Source organism: Hypomesus nipponensis, chromosome 3 (genome assembly GCF_054491055.1).
Source record: "Hypomesus nipponensis isolate SF chromosome 3, ASM5449105v1, whole genome shotgun sequence".
NCBI lineage: Eukaryota > Metazoa > Chordata > Actinopteri > Osmeriformes > Osmeridae > Hypomesus > Hypomesus nipponensis.
This window is the reverse complement of record NC_140363.1, coordinates 1104888-1127003: the sequence shown is the minus strand read 5'-3', so window position 1 is coordinate 1127003 and position 22116 is coordinate 1104888. Positions and strand designations below refer to the sequence as shown.

The 22116-nt window shown below is 41.4% G+C and overlaps 1 protein-coding gene and 2 pseudogenes across 1 annotated transcript; 2 read left to right on the top strand and 1 right to left on the bottom strand.

Annotated features, from left to right (window-relative positions):
• Window positions 1–9516: 9516 nt before the first annotated feature.
• Window positions 9517–13835, top strand: LOC146298791 (uncharacterized; annotated as a pseudogene).
• A 414-nt stretch (window positions 13836–14249) lies between these two features.
• On the bottom strand, window positions 14250–16039 carry LOC146298790 (uncharacterized; annotated as a pseudogene).
• A 4563-nt stretch (window positions 16040–20602) lies between these two features.
• On the top strand, window positions 20603–21746 carry LOC146298789 (uncharacterized). Its single transcript, XM_084683461.1, has one exon. The coding sequence runs from the start codon at window positions 20611–20613 to the stop codon at window positions 21487–21489; it is 879 nt and encodes a 292-aa protein (XP_084539587.1). The 5' UTR covers window positions 20603–20610; the 3' UTR covers window positions 21490–21746.
• The last annotated feature ends 370 nt before the right edge of the window (window positions 21747–22116 follow it).

Below are 22116 nucleotides of genomic sequence, written 5' to 3'. Positions count from 1 at the left end.
ACTATGGCAATTATTTTTGGCTGACTTGAAAATACCTGGTTCTACAATCAGATCTTCCATGCATATGACTTCTGCAAAAATAACAAACATTTAATACTAAAGAGATTAAACTTGTGATATTAATTGTAACATTACACAAATTACCTAATTATTTTTGTCCCATATGCAGAACCCTTTTCCAAGGATTGGGCATATCAGAAATGGTCCTGAACTCGTTAGAAAATTCCATCTTTGTCCACCTACTACCATCTGGATGGCTAAGCGTGAATTCACTCTGACCACTTTCATCAGGCCAGAACATTCCTTTACCAATTTTGAGAAGATCATCATACGTCTCATTTCCCTGCAGGACAACGCGGGGAGGGATCTCGTCCAAAATTATTTTATTAAATTTCCCTGACCTCTTTGCTGTCCTCGGCCTCCACTCCATGGGAGCCATTTTTACCTAGGTTTAAGAAAAAGAGAGAATACATTCTATCTGACTAATGCATTTCACTGAGACACATTTTGTTTCTTGACCTAATATTATGTACCTTTAGGGTCAGAAAATACTTTTCTAACCTTAATATGTGAAGACTTAGCATTCTTGGCTGCAAGTGGAAACTGCCTCATCTTCACAGCCTGAGTCTCTACCAGTTTTTTGGCCTCAGCTGCAGCTGAAATGAACACAGACATTTATTTGAGCAAGTGTGCCAAATCCAAGCAACCCAACATCTTTTTCATCTTATTGTGAATATGCATAATACAGAGCTTGCTTACTCAAATAATCCTTGCTAGCACTGGAGCTACTCCCTTCACTCTGCCCTACAATAGAAATGGTGGTGGTATAACACAAGGCACGAACAAGTACTCAATGAAATCAAAGAATTACTCACATCCAATTTCATATACAATCATCATATGTTGGCTATAGTACATGACATTATACTATTTGAGGATCTGATGTTTATACTGAAAATGCACAGCAATACTGAAGCCTAGCCTACCAGTTTCCTTAGCCACCAGGAGCTTTTTCACTCTCGAGTCAAAGCCTTTTTGAGTCAGCTCTCCAAGAAATTACATTAAGTAATCAATGTCTATTGCAAAAATCATATTCACTTGCAACTAGGAGACAACCGGAAAGCCACTGAAATTAAGGACACTTGTGGAAAATATTAGTAATTTCTCTGTCTGTGTGGGGTGTTAAAAGTGTCCCAGCCGTTAATGTGTCTCAGTCTTTATGTGCATTTTCATACTGTACGACAATATGTTTTAACTTTAGTGATGTCAATGTTTGGCCAATGCCAACTCTAAAACAAGGTTAATAACTACGTTTTAAGTTCTGGTTGTAAATAAATAAATACCTGAGCATTTTATTTGTGTTAAGATGCTTGCTCTGCTAATGGTTAAACCTCACCTAACTGAAAATATGATCCCCTAAAACTTGTTGTTGCTTCAAGCTCTCATATACTTGAACTCTGTCCATTGTCTGGGGGTCACAGAAAAATAGAGGTGAATTAAAGATAAGTCTAAATGAATTTAGGTTTGTTAATTATTTTTTCTCCGTGTTGCTCAAGCTAACGCGTTAGCAGTTTTATCGCTAGCTCACGCACTGACATTGAAACATAAATAACAACGTCGTAATGACAAGACAATAAGTAGGTAGACATGTACACTTGCTAACTTTAAATTGTATTTAACGGATCCAAATCCAGTCAAGCACAAAGTCACAACGACAAGAAAAACTAGAGAGCATACAATTTCTGGGGAAATTGTGAGGGCGTGCTTGCGGCTGCCCCAGCTGCCCATACTCTCCTGGTGTTTACATATTTCAAAAAGCATTTAAGTGTATGACTACAGTTCTGACCATTGTGTTCCCTTGATAATAAGTTTGTAAAAATGACATGCATCACTCAGATGGAGGAGAGGTGATACTGGTTGGTTGGAATAGAAGGAGGCCAAATGTAGCTCATGAAGATGCAGCGCTAGATAACTCATTAAATTGTAATCAGATATAAACAACTTGTTGGTTGCCCTATTATCGTCCTATTATGTAATTTGAACGCCCTGAACGGCATAATTTGAGTAATGAGGGCAAGCGCAGGCTTATTGATTACTTAAAAAACGTTAAGTTTCATTATGCATGATAGAGGAGCCTAGTTACGGTGCGTTCACACTGCAGCGGGGCGGGCAGAGCGGGGCGTCGGCTTCCCATTCATTTTCAATGAAACCAGGCGTTGACGCCCGCGTAGGGCATTGTGGGAAGGTGAGCGGGGCGGCGAAGCTCGCATAGGGCATTGTGGGAAGGCGAGCGGGGCAGCGAAAGTTGGATTTTCTGAACTTTATGTAAATGAGGAGCGTGAAAACGCCAGCGATGGCCAATCGGGTTGGTTTCTTGTTTCTTGTAACGTAGCAACTGTTGGTAATGGTAAACATTTCTAGGTTTGACAATTTTCAAGATGGAAGAGCAACTCATCGTATGTGTCTTCATACCCAGTATTGTATGATACGTCTATGTTAGATTACAGAAACGTAAACAAAAAAAAATATGCCTGGCGCAGGGTTGCTGAGGTTGTCGGCGTCCTTGTTTTGTTGTATTTTGTACTTTAATTCAGTTTCTTCACATTACGTAACTTTCTTCTGTGCTAGCTGCATAGTCTAGCTAGGTCACCCGGCACACGATTGACATTCAACGCTGAAATGCTGGCTGGCGGCCACTCGCTATCCATACAGTGAATGTGTAGAGGCAAGTCATAATCTAGCGAATGATTTGCACAGATTTCGAGTAATATAATAAAAGGTTACACATGTCAACGTTTATGTCTGATGCATCTTTTTTTCCAGCCGGAAAAAGACCCGTTACATAGAGTGCGGGTGGCATTTAATCTTTCACTCGGCCTAAAAAAAGTGTGGAAAAAGATAACCTATTGTGTGCTGAAGATAAGATCATGTCAGATCTAGAAAGCGTGTCGGATTCTTGCTTAATGTGTGTAAAAGTTGTATTTTGTCTGCACATTTGCCATGACATTATAGAACTACAACAGTGATTTAAGAGAACTACAGCTCTGAATGAATCTGTCTGGCACGCCCCCGAGCGTGGTGCACTGTGGGAAGGCCGGCGGTGCTGAGCGGTAAAAAAGTCTGCAGTGTGAACGCACCGTTAGAGAAGGATTTAGCAGTTTTATTATTACAAGCCTATTTTATTAATAATTTTCAGAGTAACCTCAAACCTTTCTTTTGTTTCTTTGACCTTACATTTTCTTTGAGGGCTTAGTGGTCTCGGTTTAACATCATTATTTATAGCGACATCATTACCGGACACTGTTAGCTCGCAATGTAGACAAAGAATGCCCCAGCAACAAAGTTGTAACTTGGTAACAAGTAGCCAGCTAGAAACCGAGCAGAAGTTTGTAGCCATATAAAGGCCTATATATATAGGCTACTTGATTTGGCTGCAAGATTCGCTGATTTTGAGTGTCCAAGATATGATGGATTCTGATCTGTATGAACAGTCTAGCCATGTAGCTAAGGCGTGTCCAGGAAGAGTGGATTTTTTTTGTACGGTAAAGAATGTATAATACATTACAGTACAATTCTAGAACTATAATCATTAGCTGTATCACGGGCATGGCATTATCTATAATTCCAGCTATTAATATTTGTGGCAACTTAATCACCAAATGCATCATGGGCACTGTGCACTATATAGCAACAGGAACAAGACTCTTTATAAAGGATGCATGTATTAAAGTTATGTATTGTGCTTATTAAATGTATGTCTTATGAACTTAGAACTGTGCTCAGGCTTAAAACATTGTGTCTCACACAGGGTGTGGGAAACAGGCTGTATTTTGTGTTGTTATCTCTCCATTTCAGAAGCAACCTTGAAACCGGGCTGAGAGAGCACCCGAGCAGGTGGGATGCGTAGGGAAGAACAACTCCCTGATACACGAAAGACCAAGCACAACCCTTTTTTGATATTACTGTTTCAATTGCACTGTATAATATATGCTGGGGCAGGGACAGATAGCCAGTTGGACTTCGTGAACCAGCCCGAAACTCTGTTGCGGGTATGGAAGCGTAGACAGCCCCAGAGCTCTGTACTTGTTGATTTCCAACTGCTGCATTAAAGCTGATATTATCGGACCTCTGCGACTCCAGACCACTCTTTCTAGAACACATATTTGTGTCATTAAATAACATCATTACATATTGGAATAGACACAAACAATCTACATCCTTCAACGGCAAGTCTGGAAGATCAATTTAGGCTAGTGCTACTTGCCCCAATGCACTGGACAAGTTATTAAAACTCAAACAAAATAAAATGCAATGTTAGGCCTACTTCACGTTATGTGCCACTCATTACGTCTATCGATTTTATTTGAGCGAATTCTGCATCAGTAAAACCACCAACCCAAGATCTCTACAAATGCTAATTTCCTGCTCAACACTTCAACGGGGGCTTATTACTTGAAAGATGAATTAGGCTATTTACGGTCGTCTCAGTTACACTATGAGGGATGGGAAATACTGTGATTTGCTTAAGAAGGCAAATGGCTAATAAAACATAACATTTCATAATAATTTCAGTAAATCAAGCAGCGCTGCAAGACCCAGTGAAATGTATATCCTACAGCTAAGCAAGGCTGAAGCAGGCTGACATGAATTATTTTCATGAACAGACAAAGGCAATGAAGTTCAGGTTAGTAGTCAGATACTTTCACCTATTGAAAAACTTTTGAGTAAGGGGAAAGCCGAACATGTTCCGTCGCCGTTTGACTTCCTAAACAGCTGTGGAGATGTTTTTGTTAGCTACTCATTAGTGTCTCGGGTAGGCTACAGCGTTGCAGTGAGCCGCCACACTGATTTGAAACCACAGGTAATGGTCATTTCACCAACAAATCGTTTATTAATGTCAAAATAAATCCTACAACGAAAACATATTTGTGAGGAATGTTTATTTTAACGATTGAAAACAGATGCATCATGACCACTGTAGTATGTGTTGCCCAAGCAACTGAGGCTAATGTCATGATGCTAATGCTTCAGTGAAATAGTAGACTACCGTTTCCGAAAGTAGATGTGGGCCTACTTACTTAATAATATCAGCTAATATTGTACATTACATTTCACAATTGTTTCACATCACAAAGTAAAATGATTAAATATCACCCTGGCCTCTTTGCTTGTGGCGTTTCTGCAGCTGCCTTGCAGACTAGTATCCCCCAAGTTAACAGATGCAAAACTAATGTTCTGCTAGAGATAGTCAGGCGAGTTTTCGTGACGTTGGTGACGTTAGTGGCGTCAGTGACTGTGGCTAGCAAGTTAGCCACCGTTAGCTTCACTTTTCGCCACAAAAACGTAATTTCTACTTAAACCGTGCAATGCAACATAAATCCCAATACAACCAACGCAATCGCTACCGAGACGAACCTTTTGACATCGCCGTTGTCTATGTACTCCAAATATTGAGGCATCCTTAGGAGGGCGAAAAGAAACAATAAATAATATATATGTGAGATAACAATGGTTTGTGCTCGCCGAAGGCAAGCACACCCCAATAAATTATGACTAGCAAACTCACCGTATGAAGGAAGGATGCACATGCACTAGAACGTTTTTATAGGCTCTATGTGTCGCACCATGAGGACGTAGTCTAAATGTAATATTAATATTTAACATAATAATATTTAGACAGTCTCTGGTTCCATATATCAGCATGTGCTGTACATGATTGTTGTGTTGTAGGCCTATCTGTATGTCTAAAATAAAATAAAACAAGTCAGAGACAATGCTGTCTGACAAGGGTTTGTGTTCATTTTAGGACATGGTGGAGTTTGTTTGTAGTATCCATGGCAACCGGAGGACTACACGTGAGTTTACGTTACACGAGTGAACTACAGCTTGCAGAAAACAACTATTTTGTATTAGCTATATCAAAAGTGTTCTTGCTGTACCAGTTAACAGAAACAACACCATGGTATTCACTTTAAAAGCTGCTACTTTAGCTCATTCAGAAAGCTAGTCAGCAGCTCCCCCATCTAGCTAACTTTGATAACAACAATTCTGACAAAGTTTAGTTTGAGAGAGTTTTGTCTGAGAACGATGGCATTTGGTTTGACAACGTTTTGTCTGAGAACGATGGCGTTTGGTTTGAGGGCGTTTTGTCTGAGAACGATGGCGTTTGGTTTGAGAGCGTTTTGTCTGAGAACCCTGGCGTTTGGTTTGAGAGCTTTTTGTCTGAGAACCATGGCGTTTGGTTTGAGAGCTTTTTGTCTGAGAACCATGGCGTTTGGTTTGAGAGCTTTTTGACTGAGAACCATGGCGTTTGGTTTGAGAGCGTTTTGTCTGAAAATGATGGCGTTTGGTTTGAGAGCATTATGTCTGAGAACCATGGCGTTTGGTTTGAGAGCGTTTTGTCTGAGAATGACAGAGGTTTTTCTGAGACTGAAGCCGTTTCGCCTGAGTCTGATGACTTTTGGTCTGAGACTTGATGCCTTTTCGTTTGAGTCTGACAATTGAGTCTGAGATCTGAGGATGTCCTAAAATGAACACCATACCTGAGTTTGGAAGATGCGCCAGACCATATTTGGAACTGTGACGAGACCGGCCTGCAGGACCACTTACTTTCCTCCAAGGTGGTTGCAGAGGTTGGGGGACCATGTTTTGAAGTCACTGCTGGTGGGAAGGGAGTGACCACCACCTGCCTTGCATCTCTAAATGCTGTCGGTGGGTATGGCACTACCAAGATCATATTCAAGGGAAAAAGGTTGAAGGCTCCTGGGGTGTCCACCAAACACTGTGGTAAAAATGTCTGACAATGGGTGGACTAATAGTTAGCTGTTTTTTGAGTGGGGGAGGCAATTTGTGTCAGGCTTGCCAAAAGATGACCCACGTCCACATGTCCTGCTGCTTGATGGGCACAGCTCCCATGTTTATAACATGGAATTTCTACATTTGATGAAGATTAACAATGTGCATGTCCTTGGCCGACCACCACACATTATCTAAAGCAAGCAGACAAGGCTTTCTTCAAGAGCCTAAAGCACTACTGGAGGCTGGAGGGTAGGTCCATCACCAGGGAGAGTGGGGGGGAACGACTAGACAGAGCCTTGTTTTTGCCTCTTTTCAAAGGCCTGGAGCAAGGCAGTAACCTCTTCAAATGCCAGAGCTGGCTTCTGGGGCAGTGCTATATATCCACTAAACCCAGACCACATCAATGATGCCCTCTACGCACCAAGTGAAGCAATCGAGAGAAAGCAACAAGCAAGACCGTTGAGCGCTTCACCATACCTACAACTTCCACAGCATATTCTGCAGGAAGCTAGCAACCATCTTCCCCTTCGTCTTGAAGCCCATCCACTGCATGGTCCTGTGCAGGAAGCCAGCAACCCTCCTTAACTCTGTCCTGATGCCCAACATGCCATTCTCCAGCAGCATCATTGTTGCTGCCAACTGGCAGTGCCCCAAGAGGCTGTACCATCTCTGGTGTGTGAAATTAAGGTGAAGACAGCAGTGGTACAGGCGAAGGAAGCAGCAGTCTCATTTGAGGACCTGGTACAGTTTCCGGTCAGAGATAGACCAACAACCTCCCGGAAGCAATCCAAGCCGCCTTCGACGCATTTTACCAGCAATGAACATTTTGTTTATGTTCAGGGGAAGGGCAAAGGCCCAAAGCAAAAGCCAAACCACAAGAAGAAGACAGAGGAGCCATGCACCATCTGCCCCCATGCATATGGGGACAGAGATGACCCAAAGAGCACAGAAGAGTGGCTGTCCTGTGCGGTCTGCAGCCTGTGGCACCATCAATCCCGTGCAGAGGATAACGGTGTGATCAACGACGATGGGTCTCTCACCTGCAGGGACTGTTTGTTTCCAGAGTAGCCCCCAGTGTTTCCCCAACAGTCCCCGCCCCCTACTCAATAGTTGTATCTAAAATGTTAAGTAACATATAAATGAATAATAATTAGTAAATCATTGTTACTTGATTTTTTGTAAATGTGTATGAATGTTGTTGCCAATCATTTATATAATCAGTAAAAAAATACAGTAATTAACAAGGTCGATCCGTCAACCCTACTTTATATGGTCTTTGTTTAGTTGTACATTAAATAAATATGACTACTTTTGTGTTTTTTTTTTTTTTTTCTTAAACAGCTTTTTGTCTGTGTCATATTTTCATAATGCTTTTTGAAAAATGTGTGACTTACATTTTTACATTTAGTCATTTAGCAGACGCTCTTATCCTGAGCGACTTACACTTACTTTGTGATTGTTATTCATAAAGTAAGGTGATTTAGTCTATAACTAACACAAATAGTGTCCCAGATGATCAAATTTGGGTACTTTCTTGGGGGGGAGGCGATAAGAACAGGAAAGGTATGACATGTCTTCTCTGTATATGATATCAACGTTTTGTTTTCTGGTGTGGTTAGAAACATCTCATGGATTTCAGAAAGGTATAACATGAGTGTTTAATTTGTTGGATCAATTTTAAATTTTGTCGCAGAAGTAAAAAATGCACAAGATGTCGCAGAATTCACCCTATAGTTCCTAAATAAATCGTTGCCATGCAACAGCCTGATGGACACCTTTGACGTGTTTTTTACATGAAATATTTGATGCGCAGTAATATGGAATGTTATAATATGTTATGAGGACAACCTGTAAGGTTATGCTGGATTTTACAACGGCATGGAACACAATATAGCCAATCACAATCAAGGATGGGAACAACCAGTTTTAGAACTGCAATGAGACGGTTGCCCTTGTCAAACGTGGTGGAGCTAACGTGAAATGTCTCTATGATTCAAAGCATAGACACTTTGAACAAAATTACCCCCAGAACTCTGGTCTATGGGAGAAAGATGCCCAGGGGCACAGGCACTGTGCCTACACCTAAGTCAATTTTGAATGGGAGTCAATGGGAGAGGTAAGGGCCAAAAAAATAAACCATGGTCCGTTCTTGGCCCTGGACTGAATGGAAATTTGGTGAGTGGACCTTTTGAGTTTCTAATTGAGTACCCCTGTTTTAGGGGAAACCGAGCTTTCCTTGCAGTTTTAAAGAAATCTTCTACTGTCATGGATTTTATTAGGAAGGTGACCAAGGCATACACAGCTTGTGGCAAGTTACCTCTCAAAAGTAAGAATCTACAGGCCTTGTCCTCCATTGATCTTGTGGTGAGGGGCCATTCCCAGGCTGTTACTCAGCTGAAGGAGTTGGCTAGGATCATAAACATTTAATGCCCTTAGAGGTGGCCAGTAAGAAGAGGAAGAAGGAGTAAAACCAGAAGAAGTGCTAGATAATTTAATAAGAATTTATGTCTCGGAATAATAAATGAAATGTAATATTCCAAATTAATGTTGGTGTATTTTGATCTTAGAATGTAATTTTACTCTATGTGCATATAGGGGTGGGCAAGGGATGTCAGGGGGTTAGTGGCAATGTAAGTATGGATATTTGCCCGGGGAGAGGGCTTCAATTACCTTTCTCTTTTTTGACCAAACGTGTTTGCATCCCTGTTTCTTATAATGATGTACAGTCCCACTGTTCATACTGAGGAGAGTCAGGCTAGTTTGTCTGAATACCAGAGTTCATTAAGCTCAGGATCATTGGCAGACACCATTATCATTGAACGTGATCCACTACCAGAATATGGAGAATCATGTGTGCAAATTGAATCAAGAGAAGGCAGAGCTTGGAAGCCATGCAAGACATGTCAGGCTGAGGTGGCAAAATTAATTGAGGCGAAGGCATAATTGGAGGATGTGCTGTGTAGTATAAGTAAGTAAAAAATTTTGTTCTGTTGTATTTACGTCGCGTCAGGATCCCATTGTTTAGTAATAATTCATCTTCTGTGTTACAGGTGCTGGACAACTTCAGGTATTACAGGGCTTTCTGGATAAAGTTGGAAAGATACATCCCCAGGCTGGTGTTGTGCCTTCAAAGCCAATCAGGGAAACAAGAGCGTTACCAAGACTGTGGCCTCTTCCTGTCCTATCCCTGTTCGCTGCAATCCATGCAGATGCAAGAAAGGACTGTCTGCGACTATATCATCTGCTCTTTGAATAATTCTTCACTGCTGAGGAGTGCCAAAATGCAGTGGCATTTGGAAAACACGGCAAGGTACCAGAAGGGAAAGCAGTCCTGGACAAGTCTAAAGTCAATGGGATTCTTAGTAAGTACATTGGTCATTTTGTAGATCTGCATTTTGTGGGTGCTTATTCACACAGTTGGGACTTTTTTATGTTTTGTTTTACAACATCCCCATGCACTAGTTGCTGATTAATTTAATAATTGAATTGCTAGCAACACACACCACTTGCTTGGTTTCCTTTTTGCTCCAGGGAATTAAATCCCCCATAGATCCATAACTTTTTTTTAATTGAAGAAACACATTTCCATTATTCTCCCCAATGTCATGGTGTTATCTGCCCACTTTTAACCAAACTTTCAGAGGAGTTTGTACATGTGTGGGATGTGTAGCTATAAGGGATGATTATAAATGGTTGAATTTTTTTTTTTTTGAACGATTCCCGACCCTCGTTAACCGATCATTATCCGTTTACCAGCAAACAGGCAGCTGATAATAAACATCTCACACAATTGCAATAAAAACCTACTCCAAATAGACAAACAAAAGCCTCATAAGTTAAAAAAAAGTGGCAGACACGGGTTGATTTTTTGTGGTGAGTATTACACGAAGTTGCAATTTTCATTATTGTTGTTGGGACCGTTGATGGAGGTTCTTTTTGTCACAGATATTCACTTGCATGTGTTTCAAAACACAAAACAAACGGCAGTAAAAAAAAAACTCTGATCCCGGGTATCATGAGTTTGTAATTGCGATGGTGTATTCTGTCTGTTATTTAGATTATTTTGGTTCTTGGAGTGAAATCTCTTCATGTTGGAAAACGTCTTCTCAGAGTAGGTCCACCCTACACAAAGTCAAACATATTTGTTAAATCACATATAATCTAATTGGTACAATAGAAATCATACAACCGGAAGTTCTGGCAACATAGCAGTATATATAGCAACATGGTAGTTTAAGGAAAAAAATGTACGTGTGCAGTTCACTAAAATGTAAATTAAAACACTGAAATAGAAGGTACGAAAAGAAAAAAATATATAACTAGAGAGCATACAATTTCTGGGGAAATTGTGAGGGTGTGCTTGTGGCTGCCCCAGCTTTCCATACACTCCTGGTGTTTACATATTTCAAAAAGCATTTAAGTGTATGACTACAGTTCTGACCATTGTGTTCCCTTGATAATAAGTTTGTAAAAATGACATGCATCACTCAGATGGAGGAGAGGTGATACTGGTTGGTTGGAAGAGAAGGAGGCCAAATGTAGCTCATGAAGATGCAGCGCTAGATAACTTATTAAATTGTAATCAGATATAAACAACTTGTTGGTTGCCCTATTATGTCCTATTATCCTCCTATCATCGCCCTATTATGTAATTTGAACGCCCTGAACGGCATCATTTGAGTAATGAGGGCAAGCGTAGGCTTATTGATTACTTAAAAAACGTTAAGTTTCATTATGCATCATAGAGGAGCCTAGTTAGAGAAGGATTTAGCAGTTTAATATTAGAAGCCTATTTTATTAATAATTTTCAGAGTAACCTCAAACCTTTCTTTTGTTTCTTTGACCTTACATTTTCTTTGAGGGCTTAGTGGTCTCGGTTTAACATCATTATTTATAGCGACATAATTACCGGACACTGTTAGCTCGCAATGTAGACAAAGAATGCCCCTGCAACAAAGTTGTAACTTGGTAACAAGTAGCCAGCTAGAAACCGAGCAGAAGTTTGTAGCCATATAAAGGCCTATAAATATAGGCTACTTGATTTGGCTGCAAGATTCGCTGATTTTGAGTGTCCAAGATATGATGGATTCTGATCTGGATCAACAGTCTAGCCATGTAGCTAAGGCTTGTCCGGGAAGAGTACATTTTTTTTTAACGGCAAGTCTGGAAGATCAATTTAGGCTAGTGCTACTTGCCCCGATGCACTGGACAAGTTATTAAAACTCAAACAAAATAAAATGCAATGTTAGGCCTACTTCACGTTATGTGCCACTCGTTACGTCTATCGATTTTATTTGAGCGAATTCTGCATCAGTAAAACCACCAACCCAAGATCTCTACAGACCAGCTAATTTCCTGCTCAACACTTCAACGGGGGCTTATTACTTGAAAGATGAATTAGGCTATTTACGGTCGTCTCAGTTACACCATGAGGGGTGGGAAATACTGTGATTTGCTTAAGAAGGCAAATGGCTAGTAAAACATAACATTTCATAATAATTTCAATAAATCAAGCAGCGCAGCAAGACCCAGTAAAATGTATATCCTACAGCTATGCAAGGCTGAAGCAGGCTGACATTAATTATTTTCATGAACAGACAAAGTTTTGACATTGACAAAATTTAGGCTGTGGCAATGAAGTTCAGGTTAGTAGTCAGATACTTTCACCTATTGAAAAACTTTTGAGTAAGGGGAAAGCCAAACATGTTCCGTCGCCGTTTGACTTTCTAAACATCTCTAAAGAGATGTTTTTGTTAGCTACTCATTAGTGTCTCGGGTAGGCTACAGCGTTGCAGTGAGCCGCCACACTGATTTGAAACCACAGGTAATGGTCATTTCACCAACAAATCGTTTATTAATGTCAAAATAAATCCTACAACAAAAACGTATTTGTGAGGAATGTTTATTTTAACGATTGAAAACAGATGCATCATGACCACTGTAGTATGTGTTGCCCCAGCAACAGAGGCTAATGTCATGATGCTAATGCTTCAGTGAAATAGTAGACTACGGTTTCCGAAAGTAGATGTGGGCCTACTTACTTAATAATATCAGCTAATATTGTACATTACATTTCACAATTATGTTTCACACCACAAAGTAAAATGATTAAATATCACCCTGGCCTCTTTGCTTGTGGCGTTTCTGCAGCTGCCTTGCAGATTAGTATCCCCCAAGTTAACAGATGGGAAACTAATGTTCTGCTAGAGATAGTCACGCGAGTTTTCGTGACGTTGGTGACGTTAGGGGCGTCAGTGACTGTGGCTAGCAAGTTAGCCACCGTTAGCTTCACTTTTTGCCACAAAAACGTAATTTCTACTTAAACAGTGCAATGGAACATAAATCCCAATACAACCAACGCAATTGCTACCGAGACAAACCTTTTGACATCGCCGTTGTCTATGTAGTCCAAATATTGAGGCATCCTTAGGGGGGCGAAAAGAAACAATAAATAATAAATAATATATATGTGAGATAACAATGGTTTGTGCTCGCCGAAGGCAAGCACACCCCAACTAGACAATGTATCATCTTGTATGAAGCTGCTGTCCGTGACAGCTTCATTCCCTGCAAAGCTGTTTTATCCAAGGAAAGGATCTGGGCAAGTTCAACAATTACAGGAGCCTTAGAAAACGGGATGGAATGCTCCGCCAAGGTTCCAAGGACCATTGCCTAGAACACAAATAATGTAATTAATGTAATGCTAGTGTATTACATGTTTAGGTGATGATGCTGCCAGTGACCAGAGAGTGATTGTGATTGTGAATCATTATAATAATAATAATGCATTTTATTTGTAGTACACTTTACATTGAATAAAGAATCTCAAAGTGCTCGTGTACTCTGGCTTGCTGGACTGATGCTGGAAGGAAGGTGCTAGCAAGACTATGAGTGGACACTATCATCTGCATCTTTTTCTTGTGAACTTCCATCTGGCAGTGAGCCTGGCTGCCTTTGTTTGCATAATTGATATCTTTGATGCAGAGAATGCATCTGGCGAATCCCTGCCTGTTGACTTTGGTGAATACATCTCCTAGATGACAGGACACCTCTTGCCCTTTTATTGAGACCTTGCCCTTCCATTTTTAGCCACGACCAGTTCCAGCTGCATTTCAATCCAGCATCCAACTGTTTAACAATGGCTGCATCCTTTTCCCCTAACACACTCATTCTGTAAATTCATGTTTGTATTAGTGTTAACTTCTAGTTTAGCCTTATTGATAGAACGGTGGACCACTTTACCTTATGTCTTGTCAGTCCCCTCACCTTAAAATCTACCTCCTCAAAAACGGTAGCGTTAGCTAGCTAATAATTTTCCACTGGAGCTTTAGCTACCTGGCTAACGTTGAGTTCTCTCTTGCTGCTTTCAAAGCGGCAGGAAATAAATATGCAACTCCAAATATTTCACTTTATCTTTTTATTGTGAAAAGTTTTCACAACATGCCTTTGACTCACAATAATGAGTGTGGCTTGGTGGAGCACGTGGGGCAGCATACATGCGAAGAGGCTCTGCAAACAAACTTACACCTGCGACAAACGGTGGTCGTTTTAATATCTTTCACCGGGCAGACTTGACATCTCTTCCTCTTACTGGCACAAGAGGTGACCGGTGAGAAGGTGGACGGTCCTGGCAATGAGGCGGCTGCTGCAGGGGCGTTGTTGTCATCGTTGTCGTCGTGAGCCTCTTCAGGTTGCCGTTGAGGAGGTGGATCGTGACAGCTGGCCATCCGCAGACCTCTCACAACCGCCGCGGCCGCGTGTGGGACACGTTGTCTTCTTTTGATCAGCGGATTCACGAGTGCCCTGCCAAGCTGCTGGAGGAAAATTCTCCTCTTGTTGTGCTTGCCAGGCATCCAGTTCAAGTTCACATCTCTCCATATCACAAAGGCGTTGTAGGTGGGGACGTCAATCATGTTGTCGAAGATGACGAGGGGCCAGCGGGCAGTCTTCCTTTTACAGCTGTAGTAAGTGACAACCTTGTCTAGATTGTCCACACCTCCTTTGTTGCGGTTGTAGTCAAGGATGATGGTCGGTTTCCCGTCGTCTCTGTCACTGATTTCGCCGTCAGTGTGGCGTGTGCCCATAAGTAAAACGTTCTTGTTTTTATTGGCGAGGTAGGAAACTAGAGTGGTGGTGGCCTTGAAGGCAAACGGCGACGACAGCACCCATCGCCTGTTTATCGCTAGCAGCTTGGATGGGAGCTCGGACCTGTTCTTTAGCACAGTGCCAACCATGTTTCTCGTCGTCGTGAGCTCTCGTCCGAATTCGTAAGAGGTGAATAAGTTGTCACACGGTCCTCTCCGGGGCTCCCTCGCTCAACTTCCCGGTGTACACTTCCATCTTCCAAGCGTAGCTTGATTTTACATTGCATGTGACCCACGACTTGATCCCATACTTTGCCGGTTTGCTCAGCATGTACTGCCTGAAAGGACCTGAAAGGAACGTCCTCTGAACGTGACCAGTTGTTCATCCACGGTCACTTTGGGCCCTGGGTCATAGAGGCGGGGTAATCTCTCTACCCACATATCCCAGATCTCTCGTATCGCCGCCAACTTGTCCGTGGCCCGTCTCGTCGCTCGTGTCCCACGGTCGTCAAATCGTATTGTTGACGAGTAAGTGTAAAAGAGTTTGAGCTGCATCGTAGCGCAGAAAATCACCCTGCCGCTTTGTGTGTCCCATAGATTGGCGGCCGCTTCGCCTCGGGACTTGTACATGCCTGCCAGGATTAGCAGCCCTATGTAGGCGCGTAGGCCAGTGGCGCCATGGCTTTCCACTCCTCTCCGCAGTTCAGATGTCCTTGCCGATTTGTCTTGTCCAAGATCACTCTTTCGATTTGCGGGGTGCCAAAGAGTAAAAACGTGGAGATCATGTCATGAGCGTGGGAAATGGCTTAAGCTGTGGGTCCTGGGGTCCTCTCTGTTTTAACGCTGCTGCAGTGACGGCCTCCTCCCATACGGAACCGAAATCCAAATTGGATTTTGCCGTTTTTCGACACAAAAGTATTTGGCACTTGGTCCTCGTGAGGATCATTGTCGACGTTGTCTTCTTGGGGAGCCGACAGGTCAGCATTGCGTCCTTCTTTTTCTTCTTCCTCTTCCTCTTTTTCTGATACACACTCTGCATGGCGCTCTTCCACGTCTTCTTCTTCTGACACCTCCTCTGTCTCCTCTTCAGAGTCACCCTGCTCAACATTTGCAAACATCTGCTGTAGAACTTGCAGTGCAGTGAAATGTTCAGACATAGCTGCGTGACTCTAGAGGACGGCTGCTACTGGCCTGACCCTAACCCACTGAATGTATGTAAGTAGTCGCAATTCCCCAGACAACAGTTGCAAGGGTGGGGGATGGGCGCTCATTTCGTCTGACCGAGTTGCAGGGGTGGGGGATGGGCGCTCATTTCCTCCGACAGAGACGGTGGGGGGATGGTCGATAATTTCGTCCGACCGAGTTCCAGGGGTGGGGGATGGGCGCTCATTTTGTCCAACAGAGACAATGGCTGGATGGGCGCTCATTTTTTCGACTTACACGAGGAAGTGTATTTCTCCCAACTGGGATGAGGAAGTGCACTGCAAAAAGCAGGCTTAAAAAAAACAAGAAAAAATGACCAAAATTATCTGCCAACAGAACTAGAAAATTTGACTTGTCAAGATTTTTTAAAACAAGAAAAAATATCTAACGTCAACAAACTTACAGATAGATACTTACCTTAAAACTAGTGTGTTCTCACTGATAACGAGTGCATTTACTTTGTTTATTGCCTGATTACAATAAGCTTTCTTTTCTCAATATATTGGAAAATGTTCTTAAATTAAGTAAATACTAGTGTCAAAATCTTGTCATAAAGCTACACACTAGGCATTGTTTTATTGATACAATACAATGTAGTTTTTTCTCAATATGTAGTATAATCTGCTTAAATTTTGCATCCACTTCTTTACACAATTCTTGAAATAAGACAAAATTCCAGAAATTTACATGCCATATTAATGCTTAAAAATCTGTAATCCTGACATAATAGAAAATCAAATTTATTTGTATAGCCCTTTTTACACGCAAGCATGTCACAGAGGGCTTCACATACGCCCATAGAACTGCCCCTCAACCAACCTAAACCCTCAAGGAAGACAAGGAAAAACTCCCAACGGGAGAAAAAATTGAAGAAACCTTGGGAGGAGCAATTCAGAGAGGGATCCCCTCCTTCAGAGACGGTTGGTAAGAGAGAGGAGCAGATTTGAAAAAAAATGTGAAAGGCTCGCCTAAAAAATAAACATACGAGTCAAATTTCTTATTACCTCTTTATTATATGTTCAGGTGCACATCAGCAGAGCATAAGACCCAAGGCTGAAAATCTGAATGGGCGAATTTAAACAACATCATTTGACAGTGAAACGTTACACATTTTCTGGGAGGTTGAAAAAACAACAACAGCATACATGAAGACCCCAAGGCTGAAAAGCTGAGGCGGAAAAATTAAACAGTATCATTTGACAGAGAAACGTCATACATTTTCTGGGAGGCTGAAAAAACAGCAACAGATTCTCCAAAACATTGTATTGGGGCCAGGCATTTACGTTATTACTAGGGCTGTGAAAAATAACAGGATTAATTCGTTATTTTTGTTTAACGCATTTAACCACAATTCCACCCAATCTGCAACTTCTGGATGAAAGTTTGTGTTCCAAAAAAACTAAGACGGAACATCCAATAAAACCAAAATATTTTTCGCTAGGTTCCTACGAACATGTCTTAATATGCCAGACAAGTGGGTGCCCCTTCGTTCTTTTGGTGAGCAGTTTCACGAGCCCTTCTTACCCGGCGTCATGGAGCAGAGCAGCTAAATACTTATTTAGCACTAGCGTTGCTACTGTATCCCTGCCTGTGTTTGATCTGTTGCGCTGTTATACTCGGCAAGGAGCGTGTTGTGGTGTTGGAGGACTGATCGAAAATCATACATTTAAGTCATTTAGCTAAGACTTGCATGTACAGTACGTAATGTCACATTAAATAATGTATTTAAACTCTAGTTTATATGGTGCGTTGCAGGGGTGATTCTAGGATCAGACCTTTAGGGGTGCTCAGCCCCCAACGAGAATGTGACATGAATACAGTGCCTTGCAAAAGTGCTAAACGTAAATCCCCTTGCTAATATAAATCCCTTATTTCACTGGATAACAATTCATACATTTATGTATTATTATGCAAAATATTGAATGAAAAAACTAAGGATGTCCCTTTCATCATGAACTACCAGCATCAAATGATAATAAACAATATATTTAAGAAAATATTTAAAAAAATATTAGGAGTGCTTGAGCACTCGAGTTATTACTAATGTTCAAGCCTATTCAGCAATGAACGTCTTCCAGTAAGCCATAGCTTTTTTATATGATGAAGTCATATCCCGGTCATTGAGTCCATGAGGACTTCTGTCTGCAGCACAGAGAGGAGTGTTGCAATGCACTTGGGATATGTAAGGTGAAAGGTGTAGTAACATGCAAGGATGTACATCACATTGACTGAGAGGTCTTCCTTTGGGAAGGTCAGCACAGGCATGGTTCCAATGGCCAGTATGCAGTTGGTTTCACAGACAATCACAACAGGGCTGGAGAGTGGTCTTGCCTGAAGAAAGGTGTTGGGGTCTTCTGCAGACTGAAACAAGAATAGAAAAACAAAAATGATCACTTAAACAAGTCACTGTTAAGATAATATGATCAAGTCATATGAAAAAGGGGAGTCAGTTGGCTGAACGGTTAGGGAATCGGACTAGTAATCTGAAGGTTGCCAGCTCGATTCCCGGCCGTGCAAAATGACGTTGTGTCCTCATGCGAGGCAATTCACCTACTTGCCTCGGGTTGAATGTCCCTGTACTTACTGTAAGTCGCTCTGGATAAGAGCGTCTGATAAATGTAAAAATACATGCATACATGTTTTACCTTAAGGATGTGAAGCATAGCCGCATTTGCATGTCCTAACTTCTTGTGAGCCACAGGTGATGGGAACAGGTCTGGCAAAGCCTTAATCACGGCAACAGATTGCTTACTGTGAAAAAGAAAAATAGTGTCATTAGCTTTACTGCAATGGGTAAAAAAAAACACAAAACACCTTATACTAACATGGGAGACATGGGATTCTGATAGCACCATTCACTGCAAAATAGAGAAATTAACACAATTAAGCATTATGTAAAAATGAGATAATCCACAAAAATACGTATAAGTATTTCAAGTTCAACTAGAGAGGGTTCCTTTTTCTTGGGAAATTGTAGGGTGTTCTTGCTTACTTGCGTTGGTTGCAGGGGTCCGTATTTAAATTACATTTCTGTAATTTTATATATTTTATATTAAAATGCATAGCCTACTTATTATTTATAGAGATTACATAGATTTAAAAGCATATTTTTTTCTGCTCATTTACAACTCAAAATACTAAGAGTGAAGAGTAGAATGAAATGGTTGTCTTCTCATTTCCCCTGCAAGAGGGATTGGTGATCAGCAAACTCATAGTTGAATCAAAACAAATACATTTGGCAGACCAGTGTAAAAATTGACCTAATCTCTATGACTTAAACGTCATTGTAAGTTTTTCCCTTCTCGTGATATTTTCAGGCATTTAGCCTACTCGTATTGCATTCATTCATTAATAAAGAACCCCCTTTGAAATGTATTTTAACAACAACGTTGCCAGCAGTAGCCATCTATCTCAGATGGAATCGCGATTCAAGTAGTATCATCTGCTAACTGAAAATATGCCTAATAAATAAGCTTGACATTTATTTAGGGGAAAATCACTCATTCTTAAGAATGTCAGTGGTAGCGATCATTGTCAGTAACAAGGCAAAATGCGATATAGCCCTGCTGTGTGGAGAAGCTGCCCCGGTAAATTGTAGGCTACAGCTACTACTAGACTGTCTTGGTCGTAGATATATATCTATGGTCTTGGTAGCGATTGCGTTGGTTGAATTCGATTTAACGTTACTTCCGTTGTACGGTCCAGGCTGAAATGAATTCTTTTCATGAACAGATTGAAGTTTAGGCTGTGGCATAGCCCCAATTTGCACTAGTTACATTTGCCCTATGTAGCAAATTATTTTTTAAAACAGGAAAATGTTTACACGAGCTGAGTTGTTTATGGTGACCTAGTTATAACATTGTTAAACTAATGTTAGCTAGTCGCTAACGTTATTCAAATTGTTTAGTAAGCTATAGCTAACGAAGCTGATGTCTCACATGACATGTACAACTAGTTATAAACCTACCTGTACTTAGTACAGTATGTGGATAAGAGAATATCTGAGAGAAAAAAATGAAAGGGAAATTACATTCCTTAGGTTGGTCAATGTCTCAATAGTTTGCACATATTAAATATTCTACCATTCTTTCCTATCTGCTTAGGGAAAGGTGAGAACCCCATGAGCCCTGATCATGTACCCAGCCTGTTTGAGCACACTTCAGCTGGACAGCGGCAGAAAAATGCCTATAAAAACAGAAGGTTTGAGCATACGCAGCAGTTGAAGCGCAAAAGGACTGAGACGGTGGCCCCTAGAAAGGATGCCACCTACAATGAGCCTGTGGCCGCTTCCAGCACCAGTGATTACATTGAACAAGATGACACGGAATGCACGAAGGGTGACCACACTTACTCCTCAGCCATTCACAGCCCAGGCATCTTGGAACCATGCTCCAATGCAGCCTGCCAAGCAACAGTCAAGGCATTGACCGGCGAATGTGCACAGCTAAGAGCTGAGATTAATCGTCTAAAGGACAAAACTGAAGAGCTGTCTTTGAGTGAAGAGGCTTTCAAAGGAAACGATGAAATGGTACAGGAACTCACAGGCCTTCCAAGCTATGCCAAATTAATGGTTATATTTTCTTTCCTGTCAGGATTTCTGAAGCCTGGTCCGAGACTGACTCCTTTTCATAGTTTTATTTTAACCCTGATGAGAATGAGGCTAAATCTACGTCTGTTCACCATCTCTATTTATGTGTTTATTTATTTATTTCGGATGTCTAAGACAAGTGTCACCAGAATATTTAATGGAACTTTAGATATCATGTATGTAAGACTGGGTCTACTTATAATTTGGCCGTCACAAAAACAAATTCATGTCAGTCTGCCCATGTGTTTCAGGGAAAATTATAGCAACTGTACATCTATCATTGACTGTTTTGAAATTTTCATAGAGAAGCCAAAACAATTGAGAGCTTGTGCACAAACATACTCTCAATACAAGCATCACAATACTGTGAAATACCTAATTTCAATAACACCACAAGGTGTTATATCATTTGAGTCAAACGGCTGGGGTGGACGAACAAGCGACAAGCACATCACAGAGAACTGTGACTATCTTGAAAAACTATCACCAGGAGATGTCATTCTTGCAGATCGAGGCTTCAATGTCAAGGACACGGTCTGCCTGTTTTGTGCACAGCTGAAGATACCAGCCTTCACCAAAGGCAAGCAACAACTGCATCCACTGGAACTGGAAGCAACAAGGGGACTTGCTGCCGTTAGGATCCATGTGGAAAGGGTCATTGGCCTGGTTAGGAACAAGTACACCATCCTTCAGACCACCATCCCACTGTCTCTCTGCCAAGCGGCCGCTCCAAGACAACCTACCTCCCTTGACAAGATGGTAAAAGTTTACTGTGCTCTATGTAATATTTGCCCATCTATGGTCCCCACAGAATAAACAGACAGTACTAGTTGCTTGTTCAGACCCAAGATATATGGGCTCACCTTTGCAAAGGTTTTATTTTATTTTTACCTTTTAACCATTTTTCTACTTTGTAAATAATGTGATGATGCAATGTGATATTTAATGTGTGATTAGACTTGTAAATATTGGTACTTGTACAAAGCATGTGCTCAATTGTTTGTTAGCATGGAAGAATACAAAATAATTATATATTGTATATAAAATGGACTATGAAGCTTATTTCTTATTTGTGGCGCTCTAAACATTTCCAACTCGTTGGTACCCTGATCAGCTTTAGACAAGACTTGTGGAACTGTTTTTGCTTACATTGCTCAGATGTGCAAGAGAGTACGTTGTCTGCATCACCAGTAGGCTTTCCACTGTAGCATCCCTCAGGTGTCTTCTCACCGTGCGTGTCCACTACAGCGGAGTGGAGCGGCGCGGAGCGTTGGCTTCCAATCCGTTTTCAACGAAACCGGGCGTTGCCGCTCGTGTAGGGCATTGTGGGAGCGTATGCGAGCGTCAATGCCCAGTTTCATTGAAAATTAATTGGAAGCCGACGCCAAAGAGCCGCCCGCTCCGCTGTAGTGGACACGCACCGTTAGAGGTTACTGTGGCTGA

What these genes read in the sequence shown, in the direction of transcription:
- LOC146298789 (XM_084683461.1), top strand. Translation starts at nt 20,611, where the DNA reads ATGGTACAGGAACTCACAGGCCTTCCAAGCTATGCCAAATTAATGGTT.